The sequence below is a fragment of the Dromiciops gliroides genome, chromosome 2 (assembly GCF_019393635.1).
Source record: "Dromiciops gliroides isolate mDroGli1 chromosome 2, mDroGli1.pri, whole genome shotgun sequence".
Classification (NCBI taxonomy): Eukaryota; Metazoa; Chordata; class Mammalia; order Microbiotheria; family Microbiotheriidae; genus Dromiciops; species Dromiciops gliroides.
Window position 1 is genome coordinate 648,106,932 of NC_057862.1, and position 20,231 is coordinate 648,127,162.

The 20,231-nt window shown below is 46.1% G+C and overlaps 1 protein-coding gene across 2 annotated transcripts in view; it reads right to left on the bottom strand.

The window, feature by feature from the left end:
- The window catches only part of GALNS (galactosamine (N-acetyl)-6-sulfatase), a 75,277-nt gene that overhangs the window by 1,582 nt on the left and 53,464 nt on the right, over positions 1-20,231 (bottom strand). Inside the window, exons 13-14 of one of the 2 annotated variants that reach the window (XM_043984349.1) lie at positions 17,403-17,520; positions 5,881-7,879 (exon numbers count right to left, since the gene is read on the bottom strand). In XM_043984349.1, the coding sequence (XP_043840284.1) occupies positions 7,793-7,879; positions 17,403-17,520 (205 nt within the window). In that variant the 3' untranslated portion in view covers positions 5,881-7,792. Of the gene's footprint in view, positions 1-5,880; positions 7,880-17,402; positions 17,521-20,231 lie in introns of those variants that run through there. The other variant, XM_043984350.1, reaches the window with a different exon arrangement.

The following is a 20,231-nucleotide window of genomic DNA, read 5'->3' on the forward strand; positions in this document are numbered from 1 at the left end:
AGGGTATGCACAGTTTTATAGCCCTTTGGGCATGGTTCCAAATTGCTCTCCAGAATGGTTGGATCAGTTCACAGCTCCACCAACAGTGCATTAGTGTTCCAATTTCCCCACATTTTCTCCAACATTAATTTCCTTTTTTGTCATATTAGCCAATTCGATAGGTGTGAGGTGGTACCTCAGAGTAGTTTTAATTTGCATTTCTCTAATCAGTAGTGATTTGTAAAGTGCTGAGCACAATGTCTGACACACTGGCACTTTTGTTTTCATTCATTCATTCTTTCTTTCTTTCTTTCTTTTTTTTTTTAGTGAGGCAATTGGGGTTAAGTGACTTGCCCAGGGTCACACAGCTAGTAAGTGTTAAGTGTCTGAGGCCAGATTTGAACTCAGGTCCTCCTGAATCCAGGGCCAGTGCTCTATCCACACATGCATTCATTTTTGTGGGACAATGAGGGTTAAGTGACTTGCCCAGGGTCATCAGTAGTGATTGAGAACATTTTCTTATATGGCTATAGATAGCTTTAATTTTTTCACCTAAAAACTGCCTGTTCATATCCTTTGACCATTTCTCAATTGGGGAATGATTTGTATTCTTATATATTTGATTCAGTTCTCTACATATTTTAGATATGAGGCCTTTATCAGAAATACTGGTTGTAAAAATGATTTCCCGGCCTTCTAGGTTCTTTCTGCTAAGCTGTACTGACTGTTCATTCAGCAAGGTCAAAAGCTTCAACATGAAAGGTATCAGGTAACTCCCATGATGTCCTTGACTCTCTGTGGGACATAAAGGTGAATATTAAATGATTCTTGCACTCCTAACCCAGTAGGGAGGATTGGTGCAGTGGATAGAGCACCGGCCCTGGAGTCAGGCCTCAGACACTTAACACTTACTAGCTGTGTGACCCTGGGCAAGTCACTTAACCCCCAATTGCCTTAAAAAAAAATATGGAATACAAGCGCTTTCTCTTCTTCGTAAAGGGAGTTCAGATCACCCCTAGCTGTAGGTCTCAGGGAAAGCTTCTTGGAGGGAGGGGTGATTTGAAGGCTGGCACAGATGAGGCTAAAGGAGGGACAAGAGGCAAAGGTGAGTTGGGAAGCACAGTGTGGTGCCTTGTAGACTTTGTCTGGGGCACGGGTAGGCGATGTGGTAAAAATTATCGGAGTTTTAGCTGACTCATTTGGGAGGGGCCCCCCTGACCCCCCCTGAAGTTACCCATGCTACTGAGGTCAGAAGGAGAACCCTCCATAGGCAGTTTTTGAAGGACCTTCCCTTTTTTTTGGGGGGGGGGAGGAGACTGAACGCTCTCTGAAGGGAAGCAGAGGACTTCTGGTTTTGGTGAGGGAACAACAGAAAACCCTAAATTCCTTTGAATTAGCTTAATTGGAAATGATCTGGGGATTGCATAGGCTAAATTTAGAGTTAAGAGTATTTATCTGTATTTCTTTTTTTCCTATTTCCTTATCTTTGATTTTTATTAGTTTCACCTTTGTTGTTAAATTAATTCCCAAGTAATAAAATCTTATCCTTCTGTGAATTAAAGCTGACTCCTTTCTTATTGGCCTGGGAGAAATATCTAAATAGAGCAGTTCAGAGGGGAGGGTGAACCTAAAGGTCCCTCATATTTCTGGGACCCCAACATTCTGGCGAGTCACCCAATTAATGCTCTGTATATCAAATTTTGGCCTTCACAATGGTAAGGCTAGGTTTGGGAGTGTGGGCCCTATGGGGGTCTAAACCCTTGGAGAGGATTCTCAGCTCCAGGATGGCAACCCTCTTTGAGACTCAAACATTTATTAATCGGGACAGCTAGGTGGCACAGTGGATAAAACACCAGCCCTGGATTCAGGAGGACTTGAGTTGAAATCTGGCCTCAGACACTTAACACTTACTAGCTGTGTGACCCTGGGCAAGTCACTTAACCCCAATTGCCTTACCAAAACAAACAAACAAAACCATTTATTAATCACCTACTATGTGACTGTGTGACCTTGGGCAAATCACTGCATCTTCCCTGGCATCCACTTCCTCAACTCTAAAATGCGGTGTGTGTGGGGGGGGGGGGTAGGGGTTGGACCAGACATCCTCCGAGGTTTCTCCCAACCCCAACTCTAGGGTCTTGTGCTGCCATAGCTGTCCTTCAAAGAGCTGGCATTCCACTTGGGCCTAGAGATAAGGAGGGAGGGAGGCAACATGTATGCTGGGAAAGGAAGAAGGATGAGAAGGATCTGAGCAGAATCTTGAAGAAAGCTGATTCTAAGAGGCAGAGCGTAGAGGGGATGAGCTGTACAGAGACCTGGAGGCAGGGGCCCACTTGCCTGGAACATAAGAGTTTTTTGTTTTTGTTTTTTTTTTGCAGGGCAATGAGGGTTAAGTGACTTGCTCAGGGTCACACAGCTACCAAGTGTCAAGTGTCTGAGGCCGAATTTGAACTCAAGTCCTCCTGAATCCAGGGCTGGTGCTTTATCCACTGCGCCACCTAGCTGCCCCCAACATAAGAGTTTGTAAAGGGGAATCCTGGGAGTCAGACTGTGGAGGGCTTTAAGAGCTGGCTTGAGTGGTGCCCTCTGAAATTCCTGTCCTATGGTGAACTGTCCTTCCCATCAGGTCTGTTTTCTCCCTTGAAAAATGACTTTGGTTGCGCATGTTATTTCTCATCTATAAGCAGAACCCCTAAGCTCTCTGATGACCTCCAGTCTCACATCTCCAACTGGCTACGGGACGTCTGGAATAAAACGTGTCTTAAACTCAACAAGTGCCAACGGTCTTGTCTTTACTGTAGAGGGCAAGATCTCCCTCCAGTCCGACCTGGGCTCCTCACTATTTCTCATCCCCTATGTCCTGTCCATTTTACCTCAGCGACATCTCCTGAATATGCCCCCTTCTACTCCACCCCTGTAGTGTAGACCCTCATCATCACAAGCCTGGGCTGTTACAAAAGCCTGCTGGGGGGTATGTGTGTCTTCCTACCTTGTCTCCTCCCACTCCAGTCCATTCTGCCTCCAAAGTGATTTCTCCTAAAGCACAGGTGTGAATATAACACCTCCTTACTCAATAAACCCAAGTGGACCAATACAGTCTCCGGGATCAGATACAAAACGCTGTGTCTGGTGTTCAAAGCCCTTTGTAAAAATCTGGCTTCCTCCCCAGCCCCCGTTTTCTTCCACCTTTCTCCTCTGCCCCAAAGCCAAACACACTGTAACTGTAACCCAGGACCAATGGCTTCCCAGCTGCTCCTCACACAACTCTGTCTCCCACCTCCGTGCATCTCTCCCCACCCCCACCCCCCACCCACCTGGAATTCTCTTCCTCATCTTCATCTTCTAGGCTTCCTTCAATCCCAACTAAAAATCCCCCTTCTATAGAACGCCTTACTCAAGTCCCCTTAATACTCGTGCCTTATTTCAGTTGATTTCCTCCAGTTTAACCCGGCTTTATCTTGTTTGTAATTGTTTCCCTCTTTAGACTGAGTTCCCTGAGGGCAGGGACATTTAAAAAACTTTGCCTTTGGGGCAGCTAGGTGGCGCAGTGGATAGAGCACAGGCCCTGGAGTCAGGAGGACCTGGGTTCAAATCCAGCCGTAAACACTTGATACTAGCTGTGTGACCTTGGGCAAGTCACTTAACCCCAATTGCCTCACTAAAAACAAAAACAACCCCGCCGCCCCCCCCCAAAAAAAAACCTTTGCCTTTCCTTGTATCCCCAGTGCTTGCCACCTAGCAGGTGCTTAATGTTTACTGACTGTTGAAGGTAAATTCCTTGAAGCCAGGGGACCATTCTGAGTTTGTATACAGTGCTGGTACACAGCAGGCACTTAATAAATGCTTGTTGACTTGAGCTTGCATTTTATCCTAGATGTAACAGGATCTCTTTTCACTCCTGTCCTCTTCCACTGACCCACTCACTCTCCCAGTCCTTGTCTCCAAAGTTTGGATTTTATTTGGCAGGCAGTGGAGAATTCTTCAAGTTCAGTTTGGGCATTTATTAAATGTCTACTGTGGTGCTAGGGATACAATATGTTTATTGGCATCCTGGGGAGATCCCAAGGGTGGGGATAATAAGAAGTATGTACAAGATAAACACAGAGCAGGTTAACCTGAAGGTGCCAGTGGGACCGTCGGGGGGAGGGAGGCCAAGTGTCCCAGGCACAGTTGGAGATGACAATCTTATTAACCGATTCATAATCAGATGTTGCGTTGGAAAGGCCCAAGGTGGGGGGCAAGCCTGTGAAACCCTCAAATGCTACCAGAACCTGATTAAAATGTAATTGGGTGGGGCAGCTAGGTGGTGTAGTAGATAGAGCACCGGTCCTGGATTCAGGAGGACCTGAGTTCAAATTCAGCCTCAGACACTTGATACTTACTAGCTGTGTGACTCTGGACAAGTCACTTAACCCCAATTACCTATTAAAAAAACATGTAATTGGGCATTGTTTAACAGAAAAAACCAAACACACCATCCGACACAGATCATGTCAATTTGTGGTTTTCTAAGTCAAGATGGGATCCATTTCTTCTTGAGTTTGAAACCATCGATCTTGTCCAATACCATTGTTTTCAGTTGAGGCAACTGAAGCACAGAGAATCTCAGTGACTGGCCAAGGACAGCAGGGAATAATTGGCAGGACCAAGATGGGGCCCAGGTCCTGGGACCAAGCTCTGGGCTCTGAGGTGATGGGGGCTGAAAGAGGGGCATCGTACAGAGAGAAGGGGTGTGTGTGTTTCTCCCTCTTTTGATACAACCCTGGGGAAGGGCTATGATCAGAGCTGCCTTAACTGTCTTCCCCTATGAAGGAGAAAGGAAAGGCCCAGGAAGCTAGAGAAAATGATTGACCCTAACTCACAAACAACAGTCTGTTAACCTTCCCCTCCTGCCTCTCAGTCTGATGTTCCGGTCACTTCCTCCCGTGTCTGGGGCATCTTTCTGCTGTGCTAGCTCCTGTCTCCCAGGAGGCCTTCAGTTTGGGGAGAGGGGCAGGCTGCTCGAACTTCATTCTCCTCCCAGCTCTGCTTGTGATTTTCATCCCTCCCTCCCACCCCGGGGGTACTTGTCTCCCCCTCTCACCCCAGCTTTTCAGTTCCCTTTTGTGTTATTTTCTTCCATTAAAAGTGTAAGCTCCTTGAGGGAAAGGCCTGTCTTTCTTCTCGCTTGTATCTGTAACCACTGCACTTGGCACAGTGCCCAACACATAGTAAGTGCTTAATAAAAGCTCACTGCCTTGGGGAGGGAGGTGGGAAGGGAGGGAGAAAAATTTGAAACGAGAAATCTTATAAAAACAAATGTTGAAAACGATTTCTACATGTAACTGGAAAACAATAAAATACTTTTATGATAAAATAAACAAATAAACAAGTGCTCACTGCCTTGTGGTTAACCCCCAACCTTCAAATCAGACAGAAAAAAAACAAAAGACATTCAGCTAAGCAGAAGTGGCTGTTTCCTTGTGTGGTAAAAAGTATGCCAGTTTTTGAAGGACTACCCTTTGGGGAGGAGACCGTGACCAACGGCTGTGCATGGGTCACTCCACGCCGTCTGCTAAGCACTCCACTTCCGGGGTGCTAGTTTAAAAGGCAAGGAGAAAACGGAAGTGAGGTCTTTGGTCCGTTCTCCTCGTCCGCTGGTTGCGCGGCACACACAGACACTGACTGAAGTGTGATTCGGCCCGGTTAGCCGTAACAGCACGTGCTTGACGTGGCTCTCAGCTTCAGAGGTGGCCTTGGGTTTTTTGGTGAGCCCTATACGGGTTTTTGGTGAGTTTTATACGGAATATAGACTAAGCTTAGATTTAAGATTATTTGTTTGTATTTCTACTTTCCTATCTCTTTAATCAACATCACCTTGTAATTTCCAAACAATAAAAGCTCTAACTAAAGATCTGAGGCTTCTTTAACTTACTGATCTGGGAGATAAACAAGGGAAAGGCTAAAAGGGGAGGTTAATGCTCTAGTATCCAATTTTAAATCTCACACTTGGAATCATTTATTTTACATCCTGAACAGAAAATGATTATTCTTATGACCACCAAATACTGTTTTTAATCCAATACTTACTTTACACCCTTAAAAGAAGCATTATGGGTGTTTAAAAATCATTAGCTGAAATCTCTGGCAGGGCATCAGTAGTCCTGAATAACATAATGGATAAATAAATAGTGGGCGTTACTCTGGCAGAATGGGGAAGGAGTTACATATGGCAGAAACAACCAGATTTGGCAAGGGACTGACTGGCTACGTGGGGTTGACGAGAGTGAGGGGTCAAGGACCACACAAAAGGAGGGAACTTGGCCAAGGGGGAGAATGGTTTGTGGGCAAAGGCGATGCCCAGAGACCTCCCATTGGAGCTGTCTCGTAAGCAGCTGGAGATGTAGAAATGAACCCAGGAGATAGAGGTTGGGACTGAAGTTCAGACCCAGAAATTGTGGGAGCACAGAGTGAGAAGAAAGAGGGACCAAGATGGGGCATCGGGAGACCACACCAGTCGAGGGGCATGTTGGCTATGAAGAGACAGTGAAGGAGAATGAAGGGGGAGTGTCCTAGAGGTAGTAAGAGACCCCAGAGGAGGCAGTGCTGTCGTGTTATCCTACATGGTTCCTCCTGCCTCGGTGATAGTGAGGTCAGGGAGCCAGACACACACGCACCCAACAAACAGCTCCCGGTCTGTGAAGGACACCTAAGGATGGGAGGGAGGAAGGCGTGGTTCGGGGCCCTCCTAAAGTCTGGCAAGCACTGAGGACCAGCTTTGTGAGTCCCCACGGGCTACTCCAGAGCAAGGAGAGAGGAGGAGAAAGCCTGCTCTGAAGATGGGAAGCACTGCCTTTGGTGCCACCAATGTCTTTGGGAGGAGGAGATGGAAAGATCCCGGGCTCCTGCTTCCCATCCTTGAGGTCCTGCCTCTGAGGACAGAAAGCCTATCTCCCACCCAAGAGGAAACCAGGAAGCCTTGGGGCAGGATGTGCTGGGCTAGATGGCAAACGTATGCCTCTCTCTGCAATGCCCCAGGTTCCTTCCTCTATCTGCTATCTTTAGTAACCGAATCTCAAGTTTGGCAGCTGCACAGTTAGAGCTGGGATTGAAAGACAAGGGAGAAGGAAGATAGAGCTTGGTTCTCTCTCTCTCTCTCTCTCTCTCTCTCTCTCTCTCTCTCTCTCTCTCTCTCTCTCTCTCTCTCTCTCTCTCTCTCTCTCTCACAACTTGGGTTCTAGGCCCTAGAGGAAGCTTGTCAAGAAGGTAATTAGAACCACTGGGGATAATAATACCTGTTCCTTCACAGCACCAATGTGAAGATAAATGAGATTCACATGTCAGAAAGCGTTGGGAGGTTTGCAGAGGAAAAGAGAACAGAAATACAAGGTATTTGTTATTTCCTCCTTATCTATCGCCAGTTAGGGACACGGGGTGATATGGGTGTGGTGCCTTGGTGGAGGTTTCGGGGCAAGTTGCAAGTTCAAGCCCTTCCCTGCGCTCAGATGCCGGCCTTTGGGAAACATGATTTTTCAGAGGGAGAGAAGGCAGTTCCACGTTTCTCTCTCCTGGGTGGTCATTCCTCTGGGCCACTGTCCTTCACTCACTGAAGAAATGTGACGGAGGAATTTAACACTGGGCAACAGATTGCAAAGACAGGCATATGCTCCAGTCTCTCACCAGGGAGCTGACGAAAATCACTGCTGGAACCGAGGGATGTGACAACTTGTCTTTCTGCATTTAATGTTCTTGCCTTGATGATGATCCCCATCGGGCAGATGTGCTCCCCACATCTGCCGGGTGGGCTTCTGGGATCCACGAGGAGGAAGGGCAGCTAGTGGGGCCAAAAGCACTTCTTTGGTTTGGACTCTGGCGGGGTCAAGCACCTCCCCAACTTCTCACAACCAGGGGGGGCCCAGTTCTGACAAACGAAAATAGAAAGGGAGAAGATGAGATTAGTCCAGATCTACTCCCTGATTCAGCGGTAGGTAGGACCAGCACCTCTTCTCGAGGCCCATGGAAGCTGGTGGTGACTCAGGGCCGAGACCCCCTGTGATCAGCGTACCCCAACAAAGCTGGGAGGAACAGGAAAGATGAGGAAAGGTTTTGGGTCAAGTCAACAAATGAAAAGCAAGTCCTGGAGTGCACGCCACCCAGCTGGCATTGTGTTAGATGCTACCAAGTCCCATCAAGACTGACAAGGCAAGGGGCAGCTAGGTGGTGCAATGGATAAAGCACCGGCCCTGGATTCAGGAGGACCTGAGTTCAAATCCGACCTCAGACACTTGACACTTACTAGCTGTGTGACCCTGGGCAAGTCACTTAACCCCCATTGCCCCACAAAAAAAAAAAAAAAAAAAAAAAAAAAAGACTGACAAGGCATGGCCAAGATGACTTTTCTCCAAGACACATGCCTGGCTCTGTCCCTATCTTCTGTGTGTCCACGACATTTCGATGAGAGTCCAATTTTCTTCCAGAGCCTTTCAAAAATACCCTACAGGAATAATGATCCCAACAAATGAACTAGCTAAGGTCCCTAATGCATGGTAATAAGATCTCTTATTGAGTTCAAACACAGTAAGTTAAAAAAAATTCGGTTAATAAAATCTTCTTGTAAAATTGGCACTGCTGTTCAAGTGGTATTCGGAATTGAAAGTAACTAGTTACGATCAGAACAATCATTAATGTAATTTTAACTGAATTTTCAAATATTCATTAACGTCTATATTATCTCCTACCACTGTTCAAATCGATTTCTTCCCCCACTTAGGGCACTCTGCCAATGGGGAAAAAAATGGAATGACCTCCGTTGCAATGCCTTCTATAAAAGGGCCTGCCCTTTTCATTTCCTACCTTTTGTCCTAGGAATTATTTATACTCTGTCTCTGGAAACAAAGGTTCTGAAGGAGGCCTAATTCTAGAAAGGCTCCCCTCTGCTAAAACAGTCATGCTCAGGTTCACTCTCTCTCCCTTTTCTGGCTGGCCGTTCAACACACATTTATTAATCTAATTCAATCCAAGGAGCATCCATTAAGCGCCTATTAGGTTCCAGGTGGCGGGGGAGATCCAAAGTAGGACAATGACCCACTCCTCTAATACCTGCCAAACCTCAGCTATTGGTGAAATCCTCTATCAAAATACAGCAAATTCTTCCCACTGAACTGAAATACGATGGCCTAGACAATGAGGATAAAGAGTAGCACAGTCACGCTGTGGAGAGAGGGCTGGTCCCGGAGAGAGGAAGATCCAGGTTCAAATCTGGCCTCCGATACTGTATTTTGAGCCTGGGCACTTCTTGGTCTCAACTTTCTCATCTGTGAAGTGGGGCTCACAAGGGCATCTACCTCTCGGCCCAGTTGTGAGGATCAGAGGAGATATATTGCTTGCCATTATCATTATGGGTAGGGTTAAATGCAATAGAGAGGGATAGGGGTGAGACCTGTGCTTTCATTGGTACAATGTGCTCCCAGATGAGAAAACTCCCGCTCCCTGTGCAGGTCAGCACCTCCTCTGTAATTCACGTAGACTTAGAGAGCTGATGAGAGCACAGAGAGGTTAAGTACTTACTCAGGGTCACAGAGGCAGTGCCTGTCAGAGGCCAGACTTGAACCCAAGTCTCTAGCTCTGAGGCCGGTTCTCTATCCACCACCACGTATCAACTTTCAGAGACCATAAAAGTTTATTTACGGTAACTGTTTTTTTCTTAAAAAGGCCCTGGGCGGGGCGGGGAGGGGGGGCAGTGCAGCTAGGTGGTGAAGTGGATAAAGCCCTGGCCCTGGATTCAGGAAGACCTGAGTTCAAATCTGGCCTCAGACACTTGACACTTACTAGCCGTGTGACCCTGGGCAAGTCATTTAACCCTCGTTGCCCCACCAAAAATAAATTTTAAAAAAAGGCCCCGGATTATACTTTTTAATTTTGTATTTAAACAGGAGGTAGCTGTCAATGTGCAGAGAGATCATCCCATTTCCAAAAAGGTTATTTTCTGCAGCTGTGCAGTTAACATATTCATAATGAGGATTTTTCTTTTGTTGTGCAGAACATAGCACAACACAGTAGTAAACATCCTGATACTCTTTATAATCTAGATGTGCTTTAGGAGATCCACCAGCGTGCAGGAGCCTACACGCAAGTAAGTCACCGGACTGTGGGAGGAAGATGAAGTTTTATGCCAAGTGAAGTTCTTGGGGGATGGTCGGGGGGAGGGTCCAGAACTATACTATGATGAAAAAATGCAGGACACAGAAATACTTCTAAGTGTACACATGATGTCACAAACAGGAAATCTAGCGTTTAACTCGGCAGTTCAATTCTGGAGAATCTTCCCTTTAAACTCAGTTCCCCAGTTGGTGGACATCAACAGTCCACCATTTTTGAGATCTGATATGGGCAGTTCCTTCGAGAGAACAGAAGATGGCAGTGGTGGACCAGCAAAGGCCCCATCTTCCTAACGAGGGCTGTGTTTTCACATCAATGATCTGCATGACAGAAAGTAGAACTTGTCACAGAGTAGGCATTGGGTGGGGCCGCTAACACCTTGAGAGACAAAAATAGCCTTCTAAGTGACAAAGCCAAGACGTGGCCTGTCAAACATGGGATTAAGCTCCATAGGAAAAAGGGCAAGTCGGGCACCGGGAAGGGCAGGCCAGGAGGCCATGGGCTTGTACCAACGACTGGAGAGGCTGGATGAACAACGTGGCAAGGGAAGAGCACGTTGTCTCCTGACAAGCAAATGCTGCCCCAGGAAGGAGGGTGCGTGTGTGTGCGTGCATGTGTGCGGGTGTGTGTGTGTGTGTGTGTGTGTGTGTGTGTGGTGGCAGTTCTGACACAGCAGACATTTTCAGAGATGCCAAAGAGGCTGAGATCTCACGGATGCTCCAAGAACATCTCCGCCCAAGCCGAATCCCAAGGGTTAACTCTGCCACCTGAGCCTTTTATTAAAGCGAGGAAGAAAAGCGCGGGGCTAACCCGCGGCTCTCAGAGTGTTTTTGCCGCGGAACACGAATCAAAAGCACCAGACACAGCAAAGACCTATTAAGTGAGCTTGTTACTCCCCTGGCTCCCATCTAACCAAGGAAGGCTTGTTTCCTACGGCCTGTTCCTCTGGGCTTTGTCCAGTTCGGTTTTAAATGACTCAATCAGTGGGGCATCTGCCGCTACCTTGGAGGGGACTATTCCACCACCTCAGAGACCTTGCTGCTAGGAAAATATTCCTCACATTCAGCCTACATTTTCCTTTGCCCAATTTCTTCCCATTACTCCTCATTATTCACTCCTGGATTGCTCTAAACAATGATTTACCCCTTCAGTACATGTGCCCATCTGGGCTCACCCACAATACAGAGCCCAAATCTCTGGCTTTCAGGGAAGCTTAGGAGCCCTCTAAATCAGGCCCTCTCAACATAAAAGGCAGCTTGCAGTTACCAAGTCTGCAATTTAGTTTGATCCTGGAATTTGATCTTAATTTATTTCTCCTAAACAGAACCCAAGTTTAAAGAACCATGTGAACCGGACAAAGTGGGAAGGAACCCCTGGGGCCCCAGCAAGGCACTCATCCCACGGAGCCTGGCATTATGGTTATCTGTGCACAGGTCCCCTCTCTTCTGCTGCTGATAAGGGCTGAGACAGTGCCTGCATCATCTTTGGGTCCCCCAAAACACGGTTCTTTCCATCTAATAGATGCTCAGTAAATAGCTGGTGAAGGAATAAATGTTTGTCTATGGCTTAAAAAGCAGATGAAGGATCTGAGGCTGTGTTTCAGGGATATGTTGTAGCAGCCAAATGACAGAAATGCAGCTCTGTTGGTCAATGAGCATTTATTAGGCGCCTACCATGTACCATTGTGCTAAGCGCCGGGGATGATACAAAGAAAAGCAAAAGCAGTCCCCGCTCTCCAAGAGCTCACTTGCTAACCCCATGTCTCAGTCTCGAGCAGGGTAAGGTAGTGGTGCTGGAGGAGGGGAGAAGAAGGCAAAGGGGAGATGTGGAAGAAAAAAGCCACTTTGCAGAGGGAGACTCGAAGCTGGAGTCAGCGAGTCAGTCTGGGAAGAGCGAGAGGCGCCAGGTCTGAGGAAGTGGTGTCACGGGACCCTCCTATATTAGAACTGGAAAAACCTCGAGAGATCATGTGGTTCAGCCACCAGACTGCCCGGGCCCCTGCTCCCTGTGCCCTTGACAGAGGAGACACAGGCTGGGGAAATTAAGGGAGACTTGTCCAAGGTTATACAGCTCATTAGAAACAGGGTGATTAGAAAGTCAGGACAAGAAGGGAGAGTCTTGAATTGACTGGCCAGACTGAGCATGCTCTCAGGGTCTGGATGCTGGTTGTCTATGCTTTGTCAGGTGGTCCTGGGAGTCCCTGGAGCCCCAGGCTGCTTAGGCTATGTGGACAGCCTGCACAATCTATCCGAACCTCCCAGGGGCCTTTGCAACCCTAGACTTAACAGGTCTATTCTTTTTTTTTTTTTTTTTTTTTGCTGGGCAGTGGGGGTTAAGTGACTTGCCCAGGGTCACACAGCTAGTAAGTATCAAGTGTCTGAGGTCGGATTTGAACTCAGGTACTCCTGACTCCAGGACCGGTGCTTTATCCACTGCGCCATCTAGCTGCCCCCTACAGGTCTATTCTTTTAGGAAAGTTGGAAAAATTGTCTTCAAATGTACTTCTTGGTTTAAAAGTGGTATTGATTTAAATTATTTTGGATTATTTTGTGTTACTTTTATTCTAATGTTTTTCTCCTGATTTCAACATGATTGGGTTTTTACGGGGGAAAAAAAAATCCATCTTTTGAATTATTTTGAACACAGATGACAATTTATGTGAAAATGAATGGAAAAAAGGAAAGAGCTAGTGAAGCCACAGAAAAGAGAAATAGACAAACACAAAACAATTTGAAAAATTCATAACCATAACAGTGTCTGTGTGAACGGGCTGTAGCCCGGCTGAGAGGAGTCAGGCAGCTTACTCCTGGCTTTGGGTAGTTAAGAGCCAACACTAAGAGTGGGAGGAATCCAGAAAGGAACTGTCGAGTCCTGGGAAAGACACCCAGACTTTGGGGCAGAACAAAAGACAAAAGTGAATGCGCATCATGACCAGCGGGTGAACAGAATGTGGATTTCTAGTCCAGGGCTTGGCCTGGACTAGATCAGGCTTAGGTTTGTCTAATGAAGCCTGCCTGAGAAGAATACATTTACCTGAGGTTTCGATAATCTGATGAATGACGAATAATAATCAATTATTAATAATTGATACAATGAATCAGTTACAAAGAGTTATCAAAAATAAAATGATCCATAATCCGGTAATCTGATAAACGATAAAAAAGGTGGCTATCTGCCTCAGAGGAGGGTGTTTTCACATTGGGAGCTCCTTTCACTGATGAACTCTCTCTAATCTGGCCAGATGGACAGTAATATTCATGTATGACTTCTGATGCGCACACACACGAATGTACAGAGAATGAGTAACAAGCCAACCTACTGAAGCAAGAAGCTAAATTGGATCTCCTAGGCATAACTGAGGTTTGGGGGAATCAGAGCCCTATGACCATTGGCCTAAGATGTAATAAATTCCACTGATGGGGCGTCTCTGGTAGACAGCACCATGGGGCTCTGTTCTCTTTAAGGGCTTTACAATGACCTGGATGAAGGAATGGCAAGTGGACATTTACATATGGCTTTAAAGGTTACAAAAAATGGGACCCACAACAGACCTGTGAGGCAGGCAGCATAAACATTATTCTCCCCAATTTATAGTTAAGGAAACTGAAGGAGCTCAAGTGAGTTGTCATAATCACAGAGCTGTCAAGGATCAGAGCTGAGACATAAACCCCCGGATCTCTCCATGACCCCAGGCTGCAAGGGGGAGGTGACCTAAGAGATCATCTGGGGCAGCTAGGTGGCGCAGTGGATAAAGCACTGGCCCTGGATCCAGGAGGACTTGAGTTCAAATCTGGCCTCAAACACTTGACACTTACTAGCTGTGTGACCCTGGGCAAGTCACTTAACCCTCAATGCCCTGTAAAAACAAAACAAAACAAACAAACAAAAAGAAATCATCTGGTCAGGGACATGCCCAACATCATGCAGACAGGCAGTAACAGCCTCCCCATCATGCCACATTGCCCCCACACTCAACAAATCTGAGGATGGTGAAAAGCAGGGAAGAATAACTAACCCAAAAGGTGACAGAGCTGCGCCCAACTGAACAAAAATGAAATATGGATAAGGTATAATTCTATACTTGGGTTCAGAAAGCCAACTACTCAGGCACAGGGTCAGGGGGCAGGGGTGTGGCTGGACCACAGTTTGTATAGAAAAGCATCTGAATGAACTATCAAGGTCTGTGCACACCCGCTGTGTGGCATGGAAGCCAGACAAGCTGATCATCTCTTAGACTTCATTAGAGAGGCACCATGAGTTCAAATCTGGCTTCAGACACTTACCAGCGGTATGACCCTGGACAGGTCACTTAACCCTGCTTGCCTCAGTTTCCTCCTCTGTAAAATGAGCTGGAGAAGGAAATGGTAAACCACTCCAGTATCTTTGCCAAGAAAACCCCAAATTGGGTCACAAAGAGTTGGACACAACTGAAATGACTGAACAACAACATGGTGCCCACAATGAGGGAGTAATGAGAGTTCTGCCTTCTTTACTCAGCGCTTGTAGAATGAGGTTTGTTTCTACGTGCTGTATTTTGGGAAAAACTCAAGCTCGAGTACGTGTCCAATAGGCAGCTGGTGATTTGGGGCTGAAGCTCAGAAGAGAGACTGGGCCTGGATACACAGATCCAGGAATCGCCTGCATAGAGATAATGGAACACATGGGAGTTGATGAGCTCAATGAGTGAGACAGTCTAGAGGGAGAAGAGGGAGGCCCCCGAACAGAACCTTGGAAGGTGACCCCAAGTGGGAGTGACCTGGGTGAAGATCCAGAAAGGGCCACTGAGTGGTCAGGCATGTAGGAGAATCAGAGACAGCAGCTGGCCAGAGAGAGGAACACATCCAGGAGCAGGTGATCCACAGCGTCAGAGACTACAGAGAGATCCAGAAAGATGAGGACTGAGAACAGGTCATGAGACTGGGCACTTAAGAGGTAGCTGCCAACTTCAGAGAGAATGTTTCCATTTGAATGAGATCAGAAGCCCCAATGAGGGGATTTGGAAGAGACTGAGAAAAAAGGAATGAGAAGCACTTGGGAGCTGAGATGAGAAGGCGATGCTGAGAGATTAGGATAACAGTTGGTAGGCATGAGGATCTAGGGGAGATTTTCTTAAGGATGGGGGGGGGCGGGAGACATGAGCGTGCTTGTAGACTGCAAGGAAGAAGTGAGTAGATAGTGAGCAAATGAAGATGATAGGGGGCAGTCTGCTGAAGAACTTGGGAGGGGGTGGCCTTGGTAAGAAGGGTAACCTCTTCAGAAGGACGAGAGATGGGGAGAAGAGGGAGTTCTCAGGGAACGGCTTCAGTTTTTTCCAAGGAAATCTCCTGCAACAAACTGCTTTTTCCTTTAGAAAAAGTTCATGGGAGGAGCAGCTGGGTGGTGCAGTGGATAAAGTGTTGGCCCTGGATTCAGGAGGACCTGAGTTCAAGTCTGGCCTCAGACACTTGACACTAGCTGTGTGACCCTGGGAAAGTCACTTAACCCTCATTATACCCCCAAAAAACAAACACCCCCCCCAAACAAAACAAAACCAGAAAAAGTACATGGCACAAACCTTCATATCTAAGCACTTCCTAACCTAAGCTGCTGGATCTCCTCTGCGTAAATGTGTTATTTTCTTCTGACGGGTCCTAAAACCTTGGCCTCACAGTATTACTCTCTTGCTCAAGAACCTATAATGGCCATGGGTCACCTACTGGATCCAGAGCCCTAGTATTGATTGATGTTACTCCTCCACGTCCCACCTGGCCTCCAGTCAGACTGATTTACTTACTGTCCTCCCTCCTTCTGCACCCCTACCTCACAGAAGGATACTCAGCGTTGTTTCCAGGTCCTTGCTCACTTCCCTTCGTCTGCTCGGTTCATCTTAGTCTTCTGTCCCTTCTATAAACTCAGCTCCCTCCTTTCCCATGAAATCTCCTGTGAGAGAACATTCTCTATCACACAGCCAGGTTCTGGGCTATTTGTTCTGCTTCCCGAGTTTCTGTCTCGTCTCCTGCACCAACATGTTAAGCTCCTTGAGTGTGAGCGACATGTCTTAGACTGCTCTTGTACCTGCCCCCTCATTGTGCTTAGCACAGGGTGGCATACACAAACAGGTGTACTCGATAAGCACTCCCAGACTTTGTGAGTTGAGCTGTTTTGGTCTTAGAGAGGAACTGCAAGGCTTGAGGTGGGGAGGGATTCAGGGGAAGGTAAAATTACGGCTGATGGGCCGTCCAAGAACAACAGAGAAGCTGCGGAGCCCTGGTCCACTGGGTCTCTGTTGTGTATTTTCACCTTTCTGTGTCTTCTTCTAAAACTTTACTCTGGGGTCAAATGAGAGGGAGGGGAGTGAATATGTCCCAAGAAACAAAACTGGGCAGCAACTCCTACCCCCTCTTTGTATCCTTAAAACAAACACAACTGCTTTCCAGGCTTCAAGTGAGCATTTGAGAACTGGTGAGGGATGAATGAACCCGAGGGGCAGCAGCTGGGGGACCGAGCTATTGAACGCCAGAGCTTGGCCGGAAAGAGCAAGACAAATGTGTTTTGCCAACCAGAGTTTCTCAATATGGGTCAATATTACCAGTTGGTAAACCTGCTAGGTTACTTAATAGAGTGATTTACAGACTGTGGACTGAGAGAGTGATCTCTGTGCTGGATTCTCTACAGCAGGAAAATCTGTTGTTGTTCAACCCACAAAGGACTCTGCTTGAAATTGGGAAATGCCATTGGAACTGAACGGCAAGCCTTGGATCATCCTGGTGAGGTTAGAGGTCATGTAACCTGTCCTCACAGGCCACAGGGGGTCGGGTGGCCCCTGGTGAAGACAGGATGAGGCAATTGGGGTTAAGTGACTTGCCCAAGGTCACACAGCTAGTTAAGTGTTAAGTGTCTGAGGCTGGATTTGAACTCAGGTATTCCTGACTCTAGGGCCGGTGCTCTATCCACTACGCCACCTAGCTGCCCCCGAAGACCAACTTTTCAGGGCCATCTTTAATGAGTGTACCCAACAAACATGGGATAAGTTCTATTAGCCTGAGTAGGCTGGAGCTCCCATACCCATGCCTGGGAACTAAGGGAAGGAGAGAGGGAGGTGTGATGCTGGAGATTCTGTGGCATCTGCACGTAGGCAGCTACCCCCATTATCACTAACCATGGGCTGACAGATTTACCAGCATTCCTTGCTGGCCCCCTCATCCTGCCACACCCGGAAGATAGTGCTCCAAGTCTGCTACTTCAGCCTTCTTCGCTTTTTGCGGTTTCACCAAAGCCCGGAGATGGTTTGTTTTCATGCTACTCACCATGACGGCCGGGTTGCACACGTTGAGCTGAGGTTCTGCTGGTATCATGGTCTTCTTGTGTTCTTCGACCACTGGGACTATTTTAAGGAGAGCATCCTGATACTCGGGGCTGGAAACCCTGGTCACAAGAAGAACTAATGAGTAAAGGTTATTCCCACTTTATAAGATGTCTCTTGGCTGAATTCCCCCAGCCACTGGGGCCTTCATATAGTTAAAGGTCACGTTGTGTAACATTCATAGGCTTTTTGTTTTGCTTTCCAAATAGAATACACATTTTTTTATCATAAAACATCTATACATATATGAAAAATAATAATATATATATAGGTGTGATACTTTTAATGAGACTATAAGAGAGGTCTATTTGCTATAGTTCATCATTTTTAACTGAGAAAGCACCGAATAGAAATTGGAAAGATTATAACTTCCACATGGGTCACTGGGTGTTATTTTTCCAATATATTTTTATTTAACCAAATATTTCCCAATTATATGTAAAAAAAATTTAATTTTTTTTTTGGGGGGGCATGGTAATGAGGGTTAAGTGACTTGTCACACAGTTAGTAAGTGTCAAGTGTCTGAGGCCTGATTTGAACTCAGGTACTCCTGAATCCAGGGCCGGTGCTTTATCCACTGCGCCACCTAACTGCCCCCCCCCAACATTCATTCTTTAAAAATTTGGAGTTCCAAATTATCCCCTTCCATCCCACACCTCTCCCCTTCTTGAAAAGGCAAGCAATTTGATATTGATTATACATGTGAAGTAATTTCCATATTAGTGATGTTGTAAAGAAAACAGAGACAAAAAGGGAGAAAAATAAAGTTAAAAAGTTTGCTACAATCTGCATTCAGAGTTCATCAGTTTTCTCTCTGGAGGTGGAGAGCATTTTTTATCACAAGTCCTTTGGAAATGTCTTGGATCATTGTATTGCTGAGAATAGCTAAGTCATTCACAGTTGATCACCTTTACAATATTGCTATGTATGATATTCTCCTGGTTCTGTTCACTTAATTTTGCATCCGTTCATGTAAGTCTTCCTAGTTTTTTTTTTTTTACCACCCTGTCCATAGTTTCTTATAGCACAATTAGTATTCCATCATAATCATATACCACAACTTGTTCGGCCATTCCCTAGCTGATGGACATCCACCACAAAAAATGCTGCTCTAAATATTTTTGTACAAATAGGTCCTGTTCCCTTTTGGGTATCATTCTTTTTTTTTTTTTTTTTTTTTTTTTTTTTTTTTGCAGGGCAATGGGGGCTAAGTGACTTGCCCAGGGTCACACAGCTAGTAAGTGTCAAGTGTCTGAGGCCGGATTTGAACTCAGGTACTCCTGAATCCAGGGCCGGTGCTTTATCCACTGCGCCACCTAGGCGCCCCTTGGGTATCATTCTTGCTAGAGGAATCCTTAGTAAATAATAATGGGTTATGGAGGTGGCAACGAAATGTTAATACTGGAATATTAGAACACCATACAAATGGCATCGGACACTGGTATCTCTCCAGTAAAAATAATCTTCTCTCCAATGCTAATAATATCTCAGAAGAAATAAGCTAACACGTCTTTACTATGCTACCATGAAATTATGGAAGTCATTGTGAGATTTCAGTCGTCTCAGTCACATTTTCTTTACAGGAGAGTCTAGCTGGCCTTCCTGAAGTGAAATTCTCTTTTAGATAATAATTTATCACCTCAACAGTAAATTCCAGGCAGGGTAACTTGTGAGATGTAGTATATCCTTGCTAAGTCTCAAAGGAGTCAAAAGCCCATGCTACTCCTTCTCCCCAAAACTTTAGAAACACCCTAGAAATTCACTATTTGGGAACATTGGTCTTTGGTTTTTTAAAAATTTTATCAACATATTTTATTTTTCTAACACTGTCACTATGAATATATTTTTCCCCTATCTAGTGTGTTCCATCCCTTATAGTAAGAGTAAAAAGAAAAAAAATCAGTCACTGAGTATAATGCTTTTTTTTTTTAACCAATTCACTCTACCTCATTTCATGTGTTCCCATTTTTATCTGAATTCCTCAACCCGTTTCTTACAGCACAGTAATACTCCACTACATTCACGCACCCTGGCTTGCTTCACTGTTTCCCGAGCACTGAGTGTTAATCAATCAAGTATTTGGGAAGTACACATCAAGGACGAGGCACTGTGTTAGCTGCTGGGAGTACAAACATAAGGAAAAAGGGGGGTGGGAGATACAGAAAGAAGGCCAGGTTGGCTTTATCTCAGAGTGTGGAAAAAAATGCGGGGTGAAGGTGAAGGTTGAGGCCTGGCTGGAAAGGGCCTTAAAAAGCAAAATAGTTAAGATTTTATCTTAAGAGAGTTTAAGGAATCAGCAGTTGTCATATCTGCACTTAAGGAAAATCATTTCAGCAGCAGTGTAGAGGACAGACTGGAAGCCACTTCGACAGGCTGAGGGAGAGGTGAGGAGGGCTGGAATTCAGGTGGTATCTGGGTGAATATAGAGAAGGCAACACAGGTGAGAGATGCTGAATGTGGTGCCTTTGACAGAAATAGGAAAGTCTGAACGAGGGGCAGGAAGGAAAATGAAGACTTCTGTTTGGGGGTAGGAGACATCATTGGAAATGTCCAATAGGCAACTGGTAACGTGAGATGAAGCTTAGGGGAATCTGGGAATGGATGCAGACATCTGTGAATCAATGATGATAATTAAACCCATGGGAGCTGATGAGGTCATCGAGAGAGTACAGGGAAAAACGTAAAGAGGAAGGGCACTGGGATGGCACCTTGGGGAACACCTATAGTTAAGGGGTCCGATCTGGATGATGAACCAGTAAAAGAGTCTAAGAAA